The sequence below is a fragment of the Triturus cristatus genome, chromosome 11 (genome assembly GCF_964204655.1).
Source record: "Triturus cristatus chromosome 11, aTriCri1.1, whole genome shotgun sequence".
Lineage (NCBI taxonomy): Eukaryota > Metazoa > Chordata > Amphibia > Caudata > Salamandridae > Triturus > Triturus cristatus.
In genome coordinates this window covers 1,000,949,636-1,000,969,841 of record NC_140594.1, presented here as the reverse complement: position 1 = coordinate 1,000,969,841, position 20,206 = coordinate 1,000,949,636, and the positions used below count along the sequence as shown (strand labels likewise).

The window sequence follows — 20,206 nt, the reverse complement described above, 5'->3', positions numbered from 1 at the left end:
GATAATATCACAATGGCTGTTCAACAATAACCATATCATGCATCTCTGCGATCAATTCTTTTCTGTTTGAACCAAGAAAAAACTGAACACTTATTATCCCCTCCCTCCCATCCCAACTTGCTTCCACTTATCAATAATTCCACAGGTTACACAGAGTACTTTTACTATATACTGCAAGACTATTAGATTACATGTTGAATTCCCTCCATCAGTCATGGGCCAGGGTGTTATTAGTACAGACTACGCTCTCTGGGCTGTGCTCGGTGTCCAGTCCCTCCTGCCTCTCTGTCTCCTGCTGCAAACTCGGGCTGGGCTTAATCACTCCTGTATCATCATTTCCCAGGGCAGTAGCACTTCCAGAAGTTCGTTATCCCTCCTTGTGTTTCTCATGTGTTCTTCCTCTTCGGTCGCCCGCTCTTTTAAATCTCCCTCCCATTTATCTCTAGTAGGCACTCATGAGTTTAGCCAGTGTATCGCTATATGTCATTTAGCCACCATTTATCCCAGTACAGCAAATCGTCTGCTAATCTTACACTTTTGGTCTCTTGGCAATAGTCCCAGCAGGCAGCTACCTACTGCTAGCGGGATCTCTCAGCCTGCTACACGGTGCAGTTGCTCAACCACTTTTGGAATACCGGAGGGCAGTGCCACACCCTGTGCAAAAAATCTGCTTCTGGGTATTGACACTGGGGCAGCAAGAGACATGTGTCGGGTAAATGGCATGCAGACATCTGGGCGACAGATACGTCATGTGCCTTATGTTATATTGGATCTGTTTGAACTTTGCGCACACCGAAACTTTCCGGACCTCTGCATGTATGCAAGAACAGTCACCGGGCGACAGGGGCTCACCTCACACTGCCTGCCATATCTCCTCCGCTTTTATTGGTGTACATTGTCTGTCTGCATGTAATGACCTATAGGGGTGAGTTACAAATTTGTACCCTCCCGTCATAATGATCATAGTGATTAGTGTATGCGTGGGTTCTTGGGACTCTGGGAACTTTGGCCATAGTTGTCGTGCCGTGGCGGCAATCTTTGCAAATTCTAGGAATTGGCCTTTCCCTAGAGCGAACGTTTCTATTGCATCTGGTAGTGTGATAAATCTACCCTCGGGGTACCAATCGGACATCATTAAACAACCACCTTCTTTCCAACGCCCCACTGACATTGACTAAGCTGTCTGAGCAAAGGGGCGGACAATCCAAATATCCAACTCCGGGGCATATAGTGCCTTTTTTATTAAGGTCTGAACCATGTGTTCCCATATCCTATTCATCAGTCGAACCAATGGGGGGAATGATCGGGGTAGGCCCCTACCCCTCATCAATTTTGTCCCCAGTTGTTGGCCATCATATGTACCTGCGAACAAGGATCTCTCCCAGTTTGGGTCAGTGTCTAACCAATGTATCGCATGTTGAAGCTGCGACTAAAGATAATACAATTCCAAGTCCCTTATCTCCAAACCTCTCTTATCCCACATCTGTTTCATTGTGTCAAGTCTCACTCTACATAGTTTTCCATTCCACAGTAGTTTTACCATGGCCGTACCACCATTTTGATCAGGGCTACCTTGCCTATCAAAGGCAATCTCAGACTGCTCCAAAACTGGACGGAGTTATGAAGTCCCGCCACAATACGTCCCATATTCAGGTCATAGAAACGGTCCTCCTCGCGTGTTATAAACATCCCAAAATATCAGACAGTGTCCAACGTCCAAGGTAGCTCAACCTGAGGGAGCTGGGGCATTGTGAGTCCACCCAACAACAGGGATTTAGATTTGTTAATCTGGAGTCGCGATGCCATACTAAACTTCTCCAAACACAAGGAGATGATGGACGGAGCGCTGAAACTTTCAGACACTCATCCCCAGTCACAGATCTGAGTTGAATCCATCATCATTCTTTGGCTCACTTTGCCACCTCAGTTCAGACCCAACTATATGCAAATCAGTCTTGACCCTGTGCCTCATGGGAACAGTCCAGCCCGAACTGCCAAGCCTAGGATGCTTGTTTCCAGTCCAGGGAGGACCTGCCCTGGCAGTTCGGGCTGGACTGTTCCCATTGGGAACAGGGTCAAGACAGATTTGCAATTGTTGATTTTGCATTTGTCACCCCCAGTGGAACGGGTATGCCCAGACGTGGGTCCCATGCTCTCCATGCCACTGGAGTCAAGCTATCCTGGCTGAAGAGGGGTGAAACCCCGAAACCGTTCCTAGGATGCTTGTTTCCAGTCCAGGGAGGACCTGGCCTGGCAGTTTGGGCTGGACTGTTCCCATTGGGCACAGGGTCAAGACTGATTTGCATATGGCTGGGCTCAAACTGGAATGGCATGGTGAGCAAAAAAATGATGGATTTAGGCCCAGATCTCTGTACTGTGGTGAATGTATGACATTGTTCTGCATTCTGTCCATCAATTGTTGTTTTTGCATTTGTCACCCGAGTGGGACAGGTATGCCCAGACGTGGATCCCGTGCTCTCCATGCCAATGTAGTCAAGCTATCCTGAAACGCCGAAACCGCCCAGATCTCTGTACTGGGGTGAATGTATGACATTGTTCTGCATTCTCTCCATCAATTGTTGTTTTTGCATACTAAACTTCTCCAGCATACCCAATAACATTGGGATAGAAACTGCTGGTCGCCTCAGATAGATTACGGTGTCGTCGGTGTATAAGGAGAGCACATGTTCAGCCTCACCTATCCTTATGCCCCATCCCTCAAGCACCTGTCTCAGATGACTCGCCAGTGGTTCCATAGCTATGGCGAACAGCAAAGGTGAAAGTGGGTATACTTGCCTTGTTCCACTCTGTAGTTTCATAGCTGCCAATATACATCGTCCCGTGAGTACTCTGGCCATATGATTTGTGTAGAGTAGTTTTACCCAGTATATAAATCGGGATCCCAAGCCCATTTTTTAAAGTACCTACCAGATGTATTCCCATCGCACGGAGTCAAAAGCTTGATCTATGTCAAGAAATACCAGGGCGTATTCATCTTTTACCGGTCCTAAGGACTGCATGACACGAGCCAATCTATGGATATTTCTGAGAGTGTTTCAACGTGATATAAATCCCAACTGATCCTCGTGTATTAGCTGGGGGAGATAAGGCAGGAGTCTATTCGCCAATAAGTGGCTGATGAGCTTGAGGTCTAGATTTAACATAGAAAGGGGTCTTTCACCGGTTTTGGCTCTTCTACCATTAGAGCTTCCCTCATAGTCTGCGGTAACGCCTTCCTCTCCCAGGCTTTCACGAGTACGTCTAATAGCCTATCTGTCACCAAGCCGGAAAACTGCTGGTAAAATTTGGCTGAAAATTTGACAGTGCCAGGTGACTTAGCCGGTTTGAAGTCTTTTATCGCAGGAAATAGTTCTGATCTGCTCACTGAGGTATGTCGATATCCCTGAGGCGCCTGCAGTGCTCTGTGTTTCTGTGTATACTACTTCTAAATGGGCTGAGAAGGTGACATTGATTTCTTGCTGTGTATATACTAAATCACCCCTCCTGTTACGTATCTCTAGGACTGGTCGGGCTGATGTTCAGTTCTGTTCAGACATGCCAGTAGGCGCCTGGATTTGTCTCCTGCTAGATACCAACGCCTCCTGTTCTTGTTCCTTACATACCTGTCTGATCCATCCCACAGCTCGCCAACCTTCTGTGGTTGAGCATTCCAGTGCTGGGGGCGCATTGCGTTCAATGGGAAGTGCCATCTCCATAGTAGCCAGTTCACATTCCTGCCTACCCAAATGTTCCTCCAAGGTCTGTCCTACCCCTACCTTCACAGACATACATATCCCCCTGAGGACCATCTTCATGGCGTCCCATTCTGCAGCCCTACTATTCGCAGACTCCCAGATTGTCCCAAAATAGTCTCTCATCTCCAGTGATACTGTGTCTCAGAAGATCGGGTCAGTAACTGCATCAGTATTTAGTCTCCAAAGTGGCATTCTAGGAGCAAGTCTGTGTAGTGCATATACTATTAATAACGGTGAGCGGTCCGATAAATAACAGGCCAAATATTGGGCGTCCGTAACTCTGTGAGTGGCCGTTGCTTGAATAAAAAAATAGTCAAGGCGACTGTATGTATCTGTCGCCTGTGTATGACACAAATAGGTTTGTTTATGTGGTTTGCGCTGTCTCCAGATATTTATCAGGCCTAAGCTACTCTGCGCCTGTCGCAGGGCCTCCCCTGCCTTGGGTTTAGTGTCTAATCTGGGGGGGGGGGGGCTCTCCATTGTGCAATTCAGTACACAATTGTAGTCGCCCGCCATTATAAATTCCATTTCAGGAGTGAGGTGGGCGTGACTAAGTACCGATCCCAGAAATTCACAGTTGTCAGTGTTCGGGCATACATGTTCAATAAACATAGACTATGTGTGTCGAGTGTACCCTCTACCATCACATACCGGCCCTCAGGATCCAAGCAGGTCCTTGTGGGCTTAAAAGGGACTCCTGGCGCTTCCCATAATAGTGTGCCTCTGGCATAATCTAAGTAGGACTTTGCAAATATCTGGCCCCACCATCTCCTCTGTACATATTTAACACTTTCCTCTCACAGATGCGTTTTCTGAAGGAACACAATGGAAACCCCATCCCTGCGCATGTATGCCAATATCCGGTTACCTTTGACACAGTTCAGGCCACGGACATTCCATGTTACGAATTTATACTCTTGTCTGTCACCCTTCATATTACAGTGTCACCAAACAGGGAATCGCGGGCACCTGGACATGGTACCCAAGTTGTGACAGTACAGACGTCTTCTCTATGGAAGTTATCCCCTCTCTCGAAACGCATCAACCATATGGTCCTAGAATATAACCGTTCACTGAAAGTAAAACAATTATGTAGTGTCCCCCCCCTCACCCACCCACAGGCAGTAGCTGCCAATCCCTTCTATTTCAACAGTTAGCTTAAAGACAGGAAATCCCGCCCCAGAGCGATATCTTCCCTCCCACTCCTGAGAACATAACTCAACAACTCAAGTTGACGATGAAACTTATCGAATAAAATTGCATCATCTTAAAGAAAAAGCCCAAGAAACACCCAGGGCATTGTATTACAGGGTGAAAGACTTAACTGACCGTTGGTTAAAACCCCTCACAGCAACTAAGGAGGACATAATGTAAACAATATACCTGGAGCAATACCTCACCTTACTTTATTCTCCTATACAGGAAAGGGTAAAACAGGATAACCATCTGACTCTAGAACAAACTGTTGAAATAGCTAGTGCCTATGTTTGAGCTCAGGAACTAAAAAAAGGGAGAGATGAGTCAAACTCGAGAAGACCAAGTTCAGTACCTGTTTGTCATCCTCCTCCCCCTTTTGAAGGAAAAACCTCGAACTTATACATTTATTTCCTGGTCCTGGAGTACGGACTTATATGCCTGGACCACAAGATTTCCAATGTGGAGGGCTCAGACATATAGCGCGATTCTGCCCTCAAAAGGAGGAACCTATGAAAATAGGAATGACCAGAGTCCTATATAATGCTGAGAGGAAACATCCCCATTACCATTGTGGAGTATCTGTTAATGATGAACCAGATACTGCCTTGGTAGACACCGGATATCTGCAAAGTGTGATGCGGCCCCAAGTTGTACCCCATCCTCCTCTTCCGACCCATGAAACAGAGAATATTCAGTGTGTACATAGGGATAGTAAAAGATACCCCGTAGCAGAAATACGCCTACAACACAGAGATCTACCCGTTGCCCTCAAAGAGGGTCTCATACCCAAATTACCGGAACCGATGATCATCGGTAACGATTACTATCATCTCAGATATTTGGTGCAAGTTACCTTAAAGAAAGGAGACGATTGGTGGACTTACGTTCCTTTTTCTCAAGTGGTCAACCAAGAATGGCCACCTGCCAAGCAGAGAAACAGCCAAGGGAAGAAAACTGTATTTTTTACACAGGCGGTGTATTTTGTCTGTGATAATGACCGCAATTTTGGGGCAGCTTAAAAGAGGATCCCTCATTCTACAAGGCCTGGCGTGTAGAAGCCGGTCAGGAAGACCCGACAAAAGTAGATCCTCAATTCTATGTGCACAACGGGTTGTAGTACAGAAAAGGTGGCCCAAAGGATCCTGCCCAATTAGTGATCCCCACCTCTTTTAGGGATAAGGTTCTGTTCTTGGCCCACCGTCACCTTCAGGGAGGTCATTTAGGGAAGAAAAAAACAAGCAGCCCATTTTAGATAAATTCTACTGGCCAGGTGTTTCTCAAGAAGTACAAAAATACTGCAAAGAAAGTCCTAATAAACCGCCCAGAGTACACATGATGCTAATGCCCATAACAGATGTACCCTTCACCGGAGTGGGGATGGACATAATAGGCCCTCTTTTACCTTCTAGGAGTGGATATCGTTATGTGTTAGTACTTAACTATGCCAAGCGTTTTCCTGAAGACGTTGCTTTGCATAATCCCAATACTGTGACTGCGGCTAAAGCCATGATGGATGTGTTCGCTGGGGTGGGTTTGTCAAAGGAAATTTTGACAGATCAAGGGACCCCTTTGTTTCCAAAATGATTAGTCAAGTCTGTCACGTGTCGGGTGTTACTCATATACGAATAGGCGCCTATCACACCCAAACCGACAGTTTGGTTGAACGATATAATGCCACCTTGAAAAACACTTTAATGGTCCCAAGATAAGAAATGTATATATAATTTATAATTTTTCTTTTCTCTTCTGATACTATTATTTTCTCATATATGGTTCAGAGGAAAGAAGGGAACATAAAGAAGGGGCGCTTCTAATCTTTCATGTTTATTGAATGGCAGATCAGTCACACAATAACCTTCGGTTGCCTTCACTAGGACACTACTTCTTTTCCAACCTAACCACCAGAGGTGTTGATGACTGTTGGAAAACCACTCCCACGCTAGAAGGGGTGGTGGTGGTCTTCCGGACACACTGTGGTAGCTTGGCTCGAGTGGTCAGGAATCAGGCTCCGTGCTAAGCCTACGACATACCCAAACAATAACCATGCGTGCATCCGTTCCAAAAACGACTCTACACCGTAAAAATTATGAAAATATCTTTCTTTATCTGCTTTTTCTCTTAGTTGCTGATTGGATAAAATAAATAACAATCACAATATACAAACTTTTTAGAAAGTGCAGGTCAAATAAATACTGGCTTAATGATTCAATAAATAGGGGTGATCATAAATACTGAAGGCATAAATAAAAGTGCAATACATACAGGCAATTAAATATTCTGAGGCAATAAATACTGTAAACCAATAAATATTGTGCATCAATAAATACTGTGGACCAATAAATACAGTGGAACAATAAATAGGTTAAATACAATAAATACAGTGCCCCTAATAAATACTTAAAAGCTGACAGTGACACTCATAGAATCAGATCACTTTTGATTCCTAAGGGCTAATTTGGCCCAGGCACAGCTTGTGGGGATATGGAAGGCTTGGGGGTGTCTACTCCCTGGCTTGGACAAGGCTGAGGCCTAAACTGAGGTAGATAAAGGGGGGAAATACCAGAGACCTGTCTCTCTCTCTCCACACAACCTCTCTAGATTAGTCCCAGTTCACCCCTGGCACAGTCAGGTTGGTTCCAGCACCTCCCTAGCCCCTTAGAGCAGTCTCTCAGGTCTCCACAGGGCCTTAGGCGCCCTCTACTCCACTTACTGCCCTTTTTCTGATGCTCCGACGCCGCTGGAGTCGTGTCGACGCCGTGAGGCGGTTCCAGATCGACGTCGGCGGCCTCGGCACAATGTCAGTTCTTTGACGACGCCGGCAGGCGGCTCCGGTCTCGATGTCAGCGGCCTCGGTTCGATCTCGACCTCCGATTCGATGGCGTCGGGCAGTCTTTACTCGATGTCGACTTCGGGCGGCTCCGGTCCGATGGCGACCTCGGATTCGATGACGTCGGCCGGTCTTGCCTCGCTGTCGATTTCCGGCGGCTCCGGAGTGCGATCCTCACTCCCGACCTCCGGTGCTCCTCTCCTTAGGTTTCCGGCGACTCCGGAGTGCGACCTCCACTCCCGACCTCCGGCACGATTCTCACAGGTTCCGGCGACTCCGGAGTGCGATCCTCACTCCCGACCTCCGTTACACTTCACCTCGGTCTCCGACGACTCCGGAGGGCGGACTTCACTCCTCCGATGACGCCGCTCACTCGACCTCGGGTGACTTCCTCCTCGACCTCTGGTATTCCTCACGACCTCTGACGGCGCCCTCTCTCGACCTCTGGCGGCTCCGGGTACGACGTCTGCTTTTCCAGTCAGCGCCGCTTCTCCACCTCGGGCTCCAGGTCTTAGGCTACTCGACGTCGGACTTCAGGGAAACCAGCTTCCAGGTCAGGATCTTGCTGTTCTCTTGTTTCTAAGGCCTGTTCCTGCTGTCCAGGTCCTTAGGACGGTTTTTCTGGCTTCTTCCCACACAGGGCTCTAGGCTGGGCTCCGTCAGTAGGGACTAGTATCAAGGGTGGGTTTATGGACCCCACTCCAGGCACAAGTTTCCACCCCTGCTGCTTCACTCCTTCCTCCTTCAAGTTTTTGCTGCTCACTCTTCACCAGTCAGGTGCCAACTGCCAGCTCCAACTGCCAACTCTCTCTCTTAGCTCCCCAACATTCTAAACCGCCTCCAACTGTCACAGGGTTCTGGAATGTTCTGGAAGGTGCTGGTAGGTTCCAGTGGATGCTGGTGATGTCACAGGTGGCCACCATTTTGGGCTCCAGGCCCTAAGACAGAAGTTTCAGGGGTAGCTAAAATGGCTCCCTGAATCTGCAGCAACACTAAAAAGTCTGGTGGTTCCCAAAAAGGAAAAATTCAAACAGGGTTTGAGGCAAAAGTGGGACAAAATAAATAATGATGAGGAGGGACCACCCAAAGGGCTGACAGGTCTAACACGCGTCCCCCCCAGCTGAAAGTGGGGAGAGCTACCCAACCCCTTGGGAGTTCTCATCACTAAGGCGGAAATACCTTGAGAGACCGTCTGCATTGGCGTGGTCCACTCCAGGCCGATGTTCCACCTGAAAGTCCATTCCCTGTAGGGCAATAGACCACCTCAACAACTTGGGATTCTCCCCCTTCATTTGCATCAGCCAACGAAGGGGTCTGTGGTCGGTCTGAACCAGGAAGTGCGAGCCAAACAGGTATGGCCGCAACTTCTTCAGAGCCCATACCACTGCAAAGGCTTCACGCTCTATTGCACTCCACTTCTGTTCCCTGGGAAGTAGTCTCCGGGATAGGAAGACCACGGGTTGATCCAGACCCTCTTCGTTGAGTTGCGATAACACTGCCCCAATGCCATGTTCTGATGCATCTGTCTGGACAATGAACTCCTTGGAAAAGTCTGGGGCCCTTAAGACCAGGGCCTCGCACATGGCTTTCTTCAATCTCTCAAAGGCTTGCTGACAAGCCTCCGTCCAGACTACCCGTCGAGGTTGTTTCTTGGACGTGAGCTCCGTGAGGGGGGCTACGATGGTACCGTACCCCTTCACGAAGCGGCGGTAGTATCCCGTGAGGCCCAAAAATGCTCGGACCTCAGTCTGTGTCTTGGGGGGTTCCCAGGCCATGATGGCCTCGATCTTCGCCTGGAGGGGTTGCACCGCTCCCCTACCCACCAAGTGTCCAAGGTACACTACCGACCCCTGCCCGATCTGGCACTTGCTGGCCTTGATCGTCAATCCAGCTTGTCTCAGGGCCTGGAGAACAGCTTGCAGGTGACGCAAGTGATCCTCCCAGCTGCTACTGAAGACGGCTATGTCATCCAGATAAGCAGCAGAGAAACTCTCCATTCCGGTGAGGATCTGGTTTACCAGGCGCTGAAACGTGGCAGGTGCGTTCTTGAGCCCAAAGGGCATCACACAGAACTGGTAGTGGCCATTGGGCGTGGAGAAGGCTGACCTTTCCCTTGCTCCATCAGTCAAAGAGATCTGCCAGTACCCAGAAGTAAGGTCAAAGGTACTTAGATATTGGGCAGCTCCCAGCCGGTCAATCAATTCATCCGCCCTAGGGATCGGATGAGCATCAGTTTTGGTCACTGAATTCAGTCCCCGATAGTCCACACAGAACCTCAGTTCTGGTTGGGTACCCGGTGGTGCAGCTTTTGGTACTAGTACCACCGGACTGGACCAGGGGCTGCTAGAAGGTTCGATCACTCCTAGCTCCAGCATCTTAGTGACTTCGCTATGAATGCTGGCCTTCACCTTGTCTGACATCCGGTAGATCTTGGACTTCACAGGTGGGCTGTCTCCTGTGTCCACGTCATGGACGCACAGGTGAGTCCTACCTGGGACAAGGGAGAACAACGAAGAGTACTGCCCCAGGACCTGGCGACAGTCCTCCTGCTGTTCAGGAGTTAGAGATGGGGAGAGGATCACTCCCTCCACCGACCCATCCTTTTCTTGAGACGCAAACAGATCAGGGAGAGGCTCGCTTTCCACGTCCTCTCCTCCGTCAGTCACCATCATCAAGATGACTTCGGGCCTCTCGTGGTGGGGTTTGAGGCGGTTGGCATGCAGCACCCGCAGGGGCTGACGAGGGGTCTTCAGGTCCACCAAGTAGGTAGCCTTACCCTTCTTCTCCAACACCTCAAAGGGTCCTGACCAGCGATCCTGGAGGGCACTAAGCTCTCCTGGTTCGATCACCCACACCTTCTGGCCAGGCTCCAACTCCACCGGGTGAGCATTGTGGTCATACCACGCCTTCATCACTGCTTGGCTGGCTTCCAAGTTGTCAGAAGCTTGCTTCCAGAACTTAGCCATTTGGCTCCGGAAGGCCAGCATGTAGCTCACCACATCCTGGGGAAGCTTTCTGGGAGTTCTTTCCCATCCGTCTCTCACCAGGTTGAGAGGTCCACGTACAGGGTGCCCATACAGAAGCTCGAAGGGGCTGAAGCCCACTCCCTTCTGTGGCACTTCCCTGTAGGAAAAAAGTAAACAGGGTAGGAGGACGTCCCATTTCCTCCGCAGGCTTTCAGGCAGACTTCTGATCATGCCTTTCAAGGTTTTATTAAACCTCTCCACCAGACCATTGGTCTGGGGGTGGTAAGGAGTGGTGAACCGGTATGTCACTCCACACTCCTTCCACATGGCCCGCATGTACGCTGACATGAAGTTGGTCCCCCTGTCGGACACAACTTCCTTGGGAAAACCCACTCGGGTAAAGATTCCCATCAGGGCCCTAGCCACAACAGGTGCTGTTATGGTCCTCAGAGGTATTGCCTCTGGGTACCGTGTGGCATGATCCACCAGAACCAGGATAAACCTGTGACCAGCTGTAGTCGGCGGATCTAATGGACCCACAATGTCGATGCCCACCCTTTCAAAGGGGGTGCTAACCACAGGAAGTGGTTCCAGGGGAGCTTTCAGCTTCACCCCTGTTTTCCCACTGGCTTGGCAAGACACACATGTCCGGCAGTAGGTATCGGACGACACTTTCATCTGAGGCCAATAAAAGTGTGGGACAAGACGGGCGAAGGTCTTGTCTTGCCCCAGGTGTCCTGCCAATGGTATCTCGTGAGCCAACTCCAGAAGGAAGGCTCGATAACGTTGAGGGACTACCAAGGCTCGTGACGATCCGTGTAGGGGTGCCTTGGGTTCACTGTAGAGGAGGCCATCCTCCCAGTAAACACTGTAGTTCCCTTCAACGTTCCCTGCTGCCTGGGCTTCGGCCTGTCGCCTCAGCCCCTCAAGGGTAGGGCACTCCCTCTGGCCCTGGCAGAATTCCTCCCTGGACGGGCCTCGCTCCACGTGCCACTCGGCCGGGATGGGTAGGTCCTCCAGGTTGGTAACGTCCCCCACCGCAGACTCCTGGTCCACCACCTCCGGTGGCCTATCCGTCCTACGGGGTGGGGACGCCGAGGCAGGCTCCTCCTGTCCTCGGTTCTTCCCTTGACTGGCAGCTGGCTGGGCCTTTGTTCCAGGCTCCAGCCGAAATGAACTCCCTCTTCGGGTAGTTGCGGACCTTGTGCTAACACAGGCCCAGTCAGGTGTACCCAGCATCTCAGTGTGAGTCCGGTATTCCACCTCCTTCCAAGCGTTGTGCTCCATGTCATTCCCCAGCAGACAATCGACTGGCACGGCAGGGCTTACGGCAACTCGAAGTGAACCTGCAACCCCCCCCATTCAAAGGGAACCTCGGCCACTGGATAGTGGCCTGTTCTGCCATCAGCCATCGCGGCTGGGTGGAGTACATCGGGAATTACCTGCTCTGGAGACACCAGTTGGCTACGCACCATAGTCATACTGGCTCCTGTGTCTCTCAGAGCCTCCCCTCTTTGGCCGTTGATGGTGACCCACTGCCCATACTTTGCAGTATTTGCGGGCACCTGGATCTTAGGAACCATCTCCCGTTCTCCCAGGGACACTAAAGTGACACCCGCCCACTCCCTTCCCTTAGTTAAGGGCATCTCCTCCCCGAGCACTACACTAGCTACTCCGGGGGTCTTTCCTCCAGTGGGAGGGGGTGGTCGTTTCAAGCACTTCGGATCTCCTTTATAGTGTCCAACGCCACCGCACTCATAGCAATGGACAACCCTTGGCTGCTGACTCTGGCCAGGATTAGGGTTTCTGGGTGGGTTAGCCCTAGGGGTGAATCCTGTTCCCTTCCCTTGGAAGTTATTTTGGGGGCCTTTGGAGAACTCCTTTTTCTTTTCCCCTCACTCTTTCTTCTGGGGGGCGCCCTGTCCGGCCTTTTGAGTATCCCCTCCAGTCCCCCTTGTGGACACCCGGGTACTAGCCCAAATGTCCGCCTCCTCAGCAAGCTTCCGGGGACTGGTCAGCTTGCTATCCACCAGGTGTTGCCGCAGTTCAGGGAAACATTTCTCGAGCAGGTGTTCCTTCAGTACTAGGTCAAACAACCCCTCGTAGTTCCTCACTTCACTGCCCTGAATCCAACCTTCAAGTGCCTTCTTTGCATAGTCCAGGAAGTCCACCCAATTCTGTGTGCCCAGTTTGTGACTACCCCTGAACTTCTGTCTGTACTTTTCAGGTGTTAGTCCAAACTTCCTTATGAGCGCCAGTTTCATGGTGGGGTAGTGGGTCTGCTCATCCTCTTCGAGGGCCAATAAAGCATCCCTACCAGCTGGAGGCATGTACTTGTACAATCCCCCCCCCCAGTACTTCTCTGGAACCCCATGGGCCCTTAACGAGACCTCATAGGCCGCTAGCCACTTGGCGATATCATCACCCACCCCATAGCTAGCTACTATGTCCTTTGGCAGGTAGGGTTTAGGTTCCCTGGTGATTTCTTGGTCTTTGCTGCCACCATTAGGAACAGTTTGTGCCCCGATTCTTAGGATCTGAAGCTCTATCTCTTTCAGCCTTATCTCATGAGCCATCCTCTGTTTCTCCTTCTCATGAGCCATCCTCTGTTCCTCCTTCTCCTTCTCCAGCCTTGCTAAGTCCCATGTGAGCTGTCTCTTCTCCCTCCGGTCTGTTAACTCCACTTCAGATAAGCCACCACTAGAGAGAGTGCTGCCCTTCCTAGAAAGTGTCCTGGGCCCCGCTGACAGGTTCCCCACCTCAGGTTGGTACATCTCAGCCCCCTCGGTGTCAGGCTCTCCATCCCTGTCTTCCTCCTCAGCCTTGCTTTCTCGGCGTGCCTCCCCCCAAGCCCTTAAGCTGGTTTGGAGTGCACCCTTCTTTGCTCCTGGGGGACAATACACCCCCTCCCGCTGGCAAAACTCCCTGAGTTGGGCCACAGTGTACGTTTCTAGATTTTCTAGTACAAACTCCATCTCGCCCACTCAGGTTAGAGGACAGGTTTTGTGCAGTAACTATGCAGGGGGGTACCTTATATAATACCTCCTCCCACCACCAGAGTAAATTTGGAAAAAACAAAAACCCACAATTAGGAAGGCCGCTTTGAGAAAACTCCCGGTGTAGGCCTATGGACTACCCACAGTTATTGTTGAGTATACGTAGGCACAGCTCAATCCCACCACTGAACACCAATTTATGTTGGAAAACCACTCCCACGCTAGAAGGGGTGGTGGTGGTCTTCCGGACACACTGTGGTAGCTTGGCTCGAGTGGTCAGGAATCAGGCTCCGTGCTAAGCCTACGACATACCCAAACAATAACCATGCGTGCATCCGTTCCAAAAACGACTCTACACCGTAAAAATTATGAAAATATCTTTCTTTATCTGCTTTTTCTCTTAGTTGCTGATTGGATAAAATAAATAACAATCACAATATACAAACTTTTTAGAAAGTGCAGGTCAAATAAATACTGGCTTAATGATTCAATAAATAGGGGTGATCATAAATACTGAAGGCATAAATAAAAGTGCAATACATACAGGCAATTAAATATTCTGAGGCAATAAATACTGTAAACCAATAAATATTGTGCATCAATAAATACTGTGGACCAATAAATACAGTGGAACAATAAATAGGTTAAATACAATAAATACAGTGCCCCTAATAAATACTTAAAAGCTGACAGTGACACTCATAGAATCAGATCACTTTTGATTCCTAAGGGCTAATTTGGCCCAGGCACAGCTTGTGGGGATATGGAAGGCTTGGGGGTGTCTACTCCCTGGCTTGGTCAAGGCTGAGGCCTAAACTGAGGTAGATAAAGGGGGGAAATACCAGAGACCTGTCTCTCTCTCTCCACACAACCTCTCTAGATTAGTCCCAGTTCACCCCTGGCACAGTCAGGTTGGTTCCAGCACCTCCCTAGCCCCTTAGAGCAGTCTCTCAGGTCTCCACAGGGCCTTAGGCGCCCTCTACTCCACTTACTGCCCTTTTTCTGATGCTCCGACGCCGCTGGAGTCGTGTCGACGCCGTGAGGCGGTTCCAGATTGACGTCGGCGGCCTCGGCACAATGTCAGTTCTTTGACGACGCCGGCGGGCGGCTCCGGTCTCGATGTCAGCGGCCTCGGTTCGATCTCGACCTCCGATTCGATGGCGTCGGGCAGTCTTTACTCGATGTCGACTTCGGGCGGCTCCGGTCCGATGGCGACCTCGGATTCGATGACGTCGGCCGGTCTTGCCTCGCTGTCGATTTCCGGCGGCTCCGGAGTGCGATCCTCACTCCCGACCTCCGGTGCTCCTCTCCTTAGGTTTCCGGCGACTCCGGAGTGCGACCTCTACTCCCGACCTCCGGCACGATTCTCATAGGTTCCGGCGACTCCGGAGTGCGATCCTCACTCCCGACCTCCGTTACACTTCACCTCGGTCTCCGACGACTCCGGAGGGCGGACTTCACTCCTCCGATGACGCCGCTCACTCGACCTCGGGTGACTTCCTCCTCGACCTCTGGTATTCCTCACGACCTCTGACGGCGCCCTCTCTCGACCTCTGGCGGCTCCGGGTACGACGTCTGCTTTTCCAGTCAGCGCCGCTTCTCCACCTCGGGCTCCAGGTCTTAGGCTACTCGACGTCGGACTTCAGGGAAACCAGCTTCCAGGTCAGGATCTTGCTGTTCTCTTGTTTCTAAGGCCTGTTCCTGCTGTCCAGGTCCTTAGGACGGTTTTTCTGGCTTCTTCCCACACAGGGCTCTAGGCTGGGCTCCGTCAGTAGGGACTAGTATCAAGGGTGGGTTTATGGACCCCACTCCAGGCACAAGTTTCCACCCCTGCTGCTTCACTCCTTCCTCCTTCAAGTTTTTGCTGCTCACTCTTCACCAGTCAGGTGCCAACTGCCAGCTCCAACTGCCAACTCTCTCTCTTAGCTCCCCAACATTCTAAACCGCCTCCAACTGTCACAGGGTTCTGGAATGTTCTGGAAGGTGCTGGTAGGTTCCAGTGGATGCTGGTGATGTCACAGGTGGCCACCATTTTGGGCTCCAGGCCCTCAGACAGAAGTTTCAGGGGTAGCTAAAATGGCTCCCTGAATCTGCAGCAACACTAAAAAGTCTGGTGGTTCCCAAAAAGGAAAAATTCAAACAGGGTTTGAGGCAAAAGTGGGACAAAATAAATAATGATGAGGAGGGACCACCCAAAGGGCTGACAGGTCTAACAATGACAAACAATTTTAGGTATTATCTCTGGAATCGTTACTTACTGCTCATTTATTTTTTCTGCCGAGATTCCGGGTAGCACAGCTACACCTGAAGACCTAGAAAGCGAAAAGGAGACAACAGAAAATCAATACTTGAAGAGATTTTCATTAACATTTACGTATATGAATATCGCAATACTTTGGAAAAAAAAGACACCACTGAGAAACAAATTAAGCCTCCTCGCCTTTACATCCGGCGCAGTCACCCAAAAGTACCACAGTATCACAAGTGGTGTCACAAGTGGGATCTGGAAGTATGGAGGTGGTGGTGAACAAGATCGCTGAGAGCCATCAGAAGCTGGAGCAGGCGATGGAACAATTCCTAAATACAGCAGCGGAAGATCGTGAAGCAATATACAAGGCACTGACAACATGATATACGATGCAGGAGACAGCCCTTGGAAGATTGGCTGATACTCTGGGACAACAGAAGGGGCTTACCACGTTGCTCTCAGTGGTTCTGCAAAACATATGTAAGTGGAGAGGGTCCATATTTTTTCTTTAACAATTTCGAGAGCATGGAACAGGTCGCAGCCTGGCCGGCTGATTGATGGAAGCAATATCTAAATCCTTTGTTAATGGGGGTGTTACAATCCATCTGCCAGGATTCAAATCCTCAGAGTACTATTACCTATACTGAGATAAAAAGAACACTCTGGAGCTGTTGGGGGTTGACGATGGAACGTATTGAATAAAATTGCATCATCTTAAAGATCGAGACGAACAAACACCCAGGACATTATATTGCAGGGTGAAAGAATTAACTGGCAGTTGGTTAAAATCCCTCACAGCAACCAAGGAGGGCATAATGGAAAATATACCTGGAGCAATACCTCACCTTCATCATCCTACCATACAGGAATGGGTAACACAGCATACCCATCTGACTCTAGAAAAAACTGTCGAAATAGCTAATGCCTATAGTCGAGTTCTGGAACTACAAAAAGGGAGGCATGTGTCAAAATGGAGAAGACCAAGTTCAGTACCGGTTAGTAATCCTCCTCCCCCTTTGCAGAAAAAACCTGAACTTGTGACTTTATTGCCTGGTCCTGTAGTACAGACTCCTATGTCTCGACCAACAGGTTTCTAATGTGGAAGGTTTGGACATATAGCGCGATTCTGCCCTCAAAAGGTGGAGCTCATGGAAACAGGAATGACTCAGGTCCTATATAATAATGCTGCAAGGAAACGTCTCCATTACCATTGTGAGGTATTCGTGAATGATGTACCAGTTACTGCGTTGGTAGACACTAGATGTCTTCAAAGTGTGATGCAGTCCCAAGTCTTACCACATCCTGTCTTCAGGCTCATGAAATAGAGAATATTCAGTGTGTATAAGGGGATAGTAAAAGATACCCTATAGCAGAAATATGCCTCCAAAACAGAGATCTACCCATTGTTCCTCTCAAAGGGGGTCTCGAACCCAAATTTTCAGAACTTATGATCATAGCTAACGATTATCCTCCTCTCAATTCCTTGGTGCAAGATACCTGCAAGGATGGAGATGATTTGTCAGCTACTGCTCCTTTCTCTCAAGTGGGCAACTACGAATGTCAACCTGCCAAGCAGAGAAAAAGTAGAAAACAGCAAAGGGAGGAAAAAGGACAAATCCCTTTAAAGGTTTTTTCTACACAGGTGGAGGATTTTGTCTGGGCTAATGACTGCAATTTCAGGGCAGCTTCACAGGAGGATCCCTCATTCTACAAGGCCTGGCGTGTAGCAGCCGATCAGGAAGACACGACAAAAGTATGTCCTCATTTCTATGTGCACAACGGGTTGTCGTACAGAAAAGGTGGCCCTAAGGATCCTGCCCAATTAGTGATACCCAACCCTTTTAGGGATAAGATCCTGTTCTTGGCCCACAGCCACCTTCTGGGAGGTCATTTTGGGAGGAAAGAAAACGAGCAGCCCATTTTAGATAAATTCTACTGGCCAGGTGTTTCTCAACAAGTACAAAAATACTGCAAAGAATGTCCTAAATGCCAAAAGTTTATCGGATATAAACCGGCCACAGTACACATGATGCCATTGCCCATAACAGATGTACCCTTCACCGGAGTGGGGATGGACATAATAGGCCCTCTTTTACCTTCTAGGAGTGGATATCGTTGTGTGTTAGTACTTAACTATGCCAAGCGTTTTCCTGAAGCCATTGCTTTGCGTAATTCCAATACTATGAATGCGGCTACAGCCATGATGGACGTGTTCGCTGGGGTGGGCTTGTCAAAGGAAGATTTGACAAATCAAGGGACCCCTTTGTTTCCAAAATGATTAGTCAAGTCTGTCACGTGTTGGGTGTTACTCATATACGATTAGGCGCCTATCACACCCAAACTGACGGTTTGGTTGAGCGATATAAAGCCACCTTGAAAAACACTTTGATGGTCCCAAGATAAGGAATATATATATAATTTTTATTTTTTCTTCTCTCTTCTGATACTATTATTTTCTCATATATGGTTCGGAGGAAAGAAGGGAACATAAAGAAGGGGCGCTTCTAATCTTTTATGTCTCTCGAATGGCAGATCAGTCACACAATAACCTTCAGTTGCCTTCACTGGGACACTACTTCTTTTCCAACCTAACCACTAGAGGTGTTGATGACAAAGAATTTTAGTCATTATCTCTGGAATCGTTACTTACTGCTCGTTTATTGTTTCCGCCGAGATTCCGGGTAACACAGCTCCACCTGAAGACCTAGAAGGAGAAAAGGAGACAACAGAAAATCAATACTTGAAGACGTTTTCATTAACATTTACGTTTATAAATATTGCAATACTTTGGAAAAAAAAGACACCACTGAGAAACAAACTAAGCCTCCTCGCCTTTACATCTGGCGCAGTCTCCCAAAAGTATCACAAGTGGTGTAAGAAGTGGGATCTGGAACTATGGAGGTGGTGGTGACCAAGATCGCTGAGAGCCATCACAAGCTGGAGCAGGCGATGGAAAAATTCCTCAGTACAGCAGCTGAAGATCGTGAAGCAATATACAAGGCCCTAACAACATGATATACGATGCAGGACACAGCCCTTGGAAGATTGGCTAATACTCTGGGACAACAGAGGGGGCTTACCACGTTGCACTCAGTGGTTCTGTAAAACATATGCAAGTGGAGAGGTTCAATATTTTTTCTTTATTTCGAGAGCATGGAACAGGTCGCAGCCTGGCCGGCTGATGGATGGAAGCAATATCTAAATCCTTTGTTAAAGGGGGTGTTACAATCCATCTGCCAGGCTTCAAATCCCCAGAATACTACTCCCTATACTGAGATAAAAAGAACATTCTGGAGCGATTTGGGGTTGACGATGAAACTTATTGAATAAATTTGTATGATCTTAAAGATCGAGACGAACAAACACCCAGGGTATTTTATTACAGGGTGGAAGAATTAACTGACCGTTGGTTAAAAACCCTCACAGCAACCAAGGAGGGCATAATGGAAAATATACCTGCAGCAATACCTCACCTCCATCATCCTACCGTACAGGAATGGGTAACACAGCATACCCATCTGACTCTAGAACAAACTGTTGAAATAGCTATTGCCTATAGTCGAGCTCAGGAACTACAAAAAGGGAGGCATGAGTCAAACTGGAGAAGACCAAGTTCAGTACCTGTTAGTAATCCTCCTCCCCCTTTGCAGAAAAAACCTGAACTTGTGACTTTATTGCCTGGTCCTGTAGTACAGACTCCTATGTCTCGACCAAGAGGTTTCTAATGTGAAAGGTTTGGACATAAAGTGCGATTCTGCCCTCAAAAGGCAGAGCTCATGGAAACAGGAATGACTCAGGTCCTATATAATAATGCTGCAAGGAAACGTCTCCCTTACCATTGTGAGGTATTCGTTAATGATGTACCAGTTAATGCGTTGGTAGACACTGGATGTCATCAAAGTGTGATGCAGTCCCAAGTCTTACCACATCCTGTCTTCAGGCTCATGAAATAGAGAATATTCAGTGTGTATAAGGGGATAGTAAAAGATACCCTATAGCAGAAATATGCCTCCAAAATAGAGATATACCCATTGTTCCTCTCAAATGGGGTCTTAAACCCAACTTTCCAGAACTTATGATCATAGCTAACGATTATCCTCATCTCAATTCCTTGGTGCAAGATACCTGCAAGGATGGAGATGATTGGTCGGCTACTGCTCCTTTCTCTCAAGTGGACAACTACGAATGTCAACCTGCCAAGCAGAGAAAAAGTAGAA

The 20,206-nt window shown here is 48.9% G+C and overlaps 1 protein-coding gene across 9 annotated transcripts in view; it reads right to left on the bottom strand.

The window, feature by feature from the left end:
• LRRC34 (leucine rich repeat containing 34) overlaps positions 1-20,206 on the bottom strand; it is a 341,237-nt gene that overhangs the window by 175,500 nt on the left and 145,531 nt on the right. For all 9 annotated transcript variants that reach the window (XM_085633736.1, XM_085633737.1, XM_085633742.1 and 6 more), the window contains 2 exons: positions 18,640-18,693; positions 16,000-16,053 (listed from right to left, as the gene is read on the bottom strand). In XM_085633736.1, the coding sequence (XP_085489862.1) occupies positions 16,000-16,053; positions 18,640-18,693 (108 nt within the window). The remainder of the gene's footprint in view (positions 1-15,999; positions 16,054-18,639; positions 18,694-20,206) is intronic.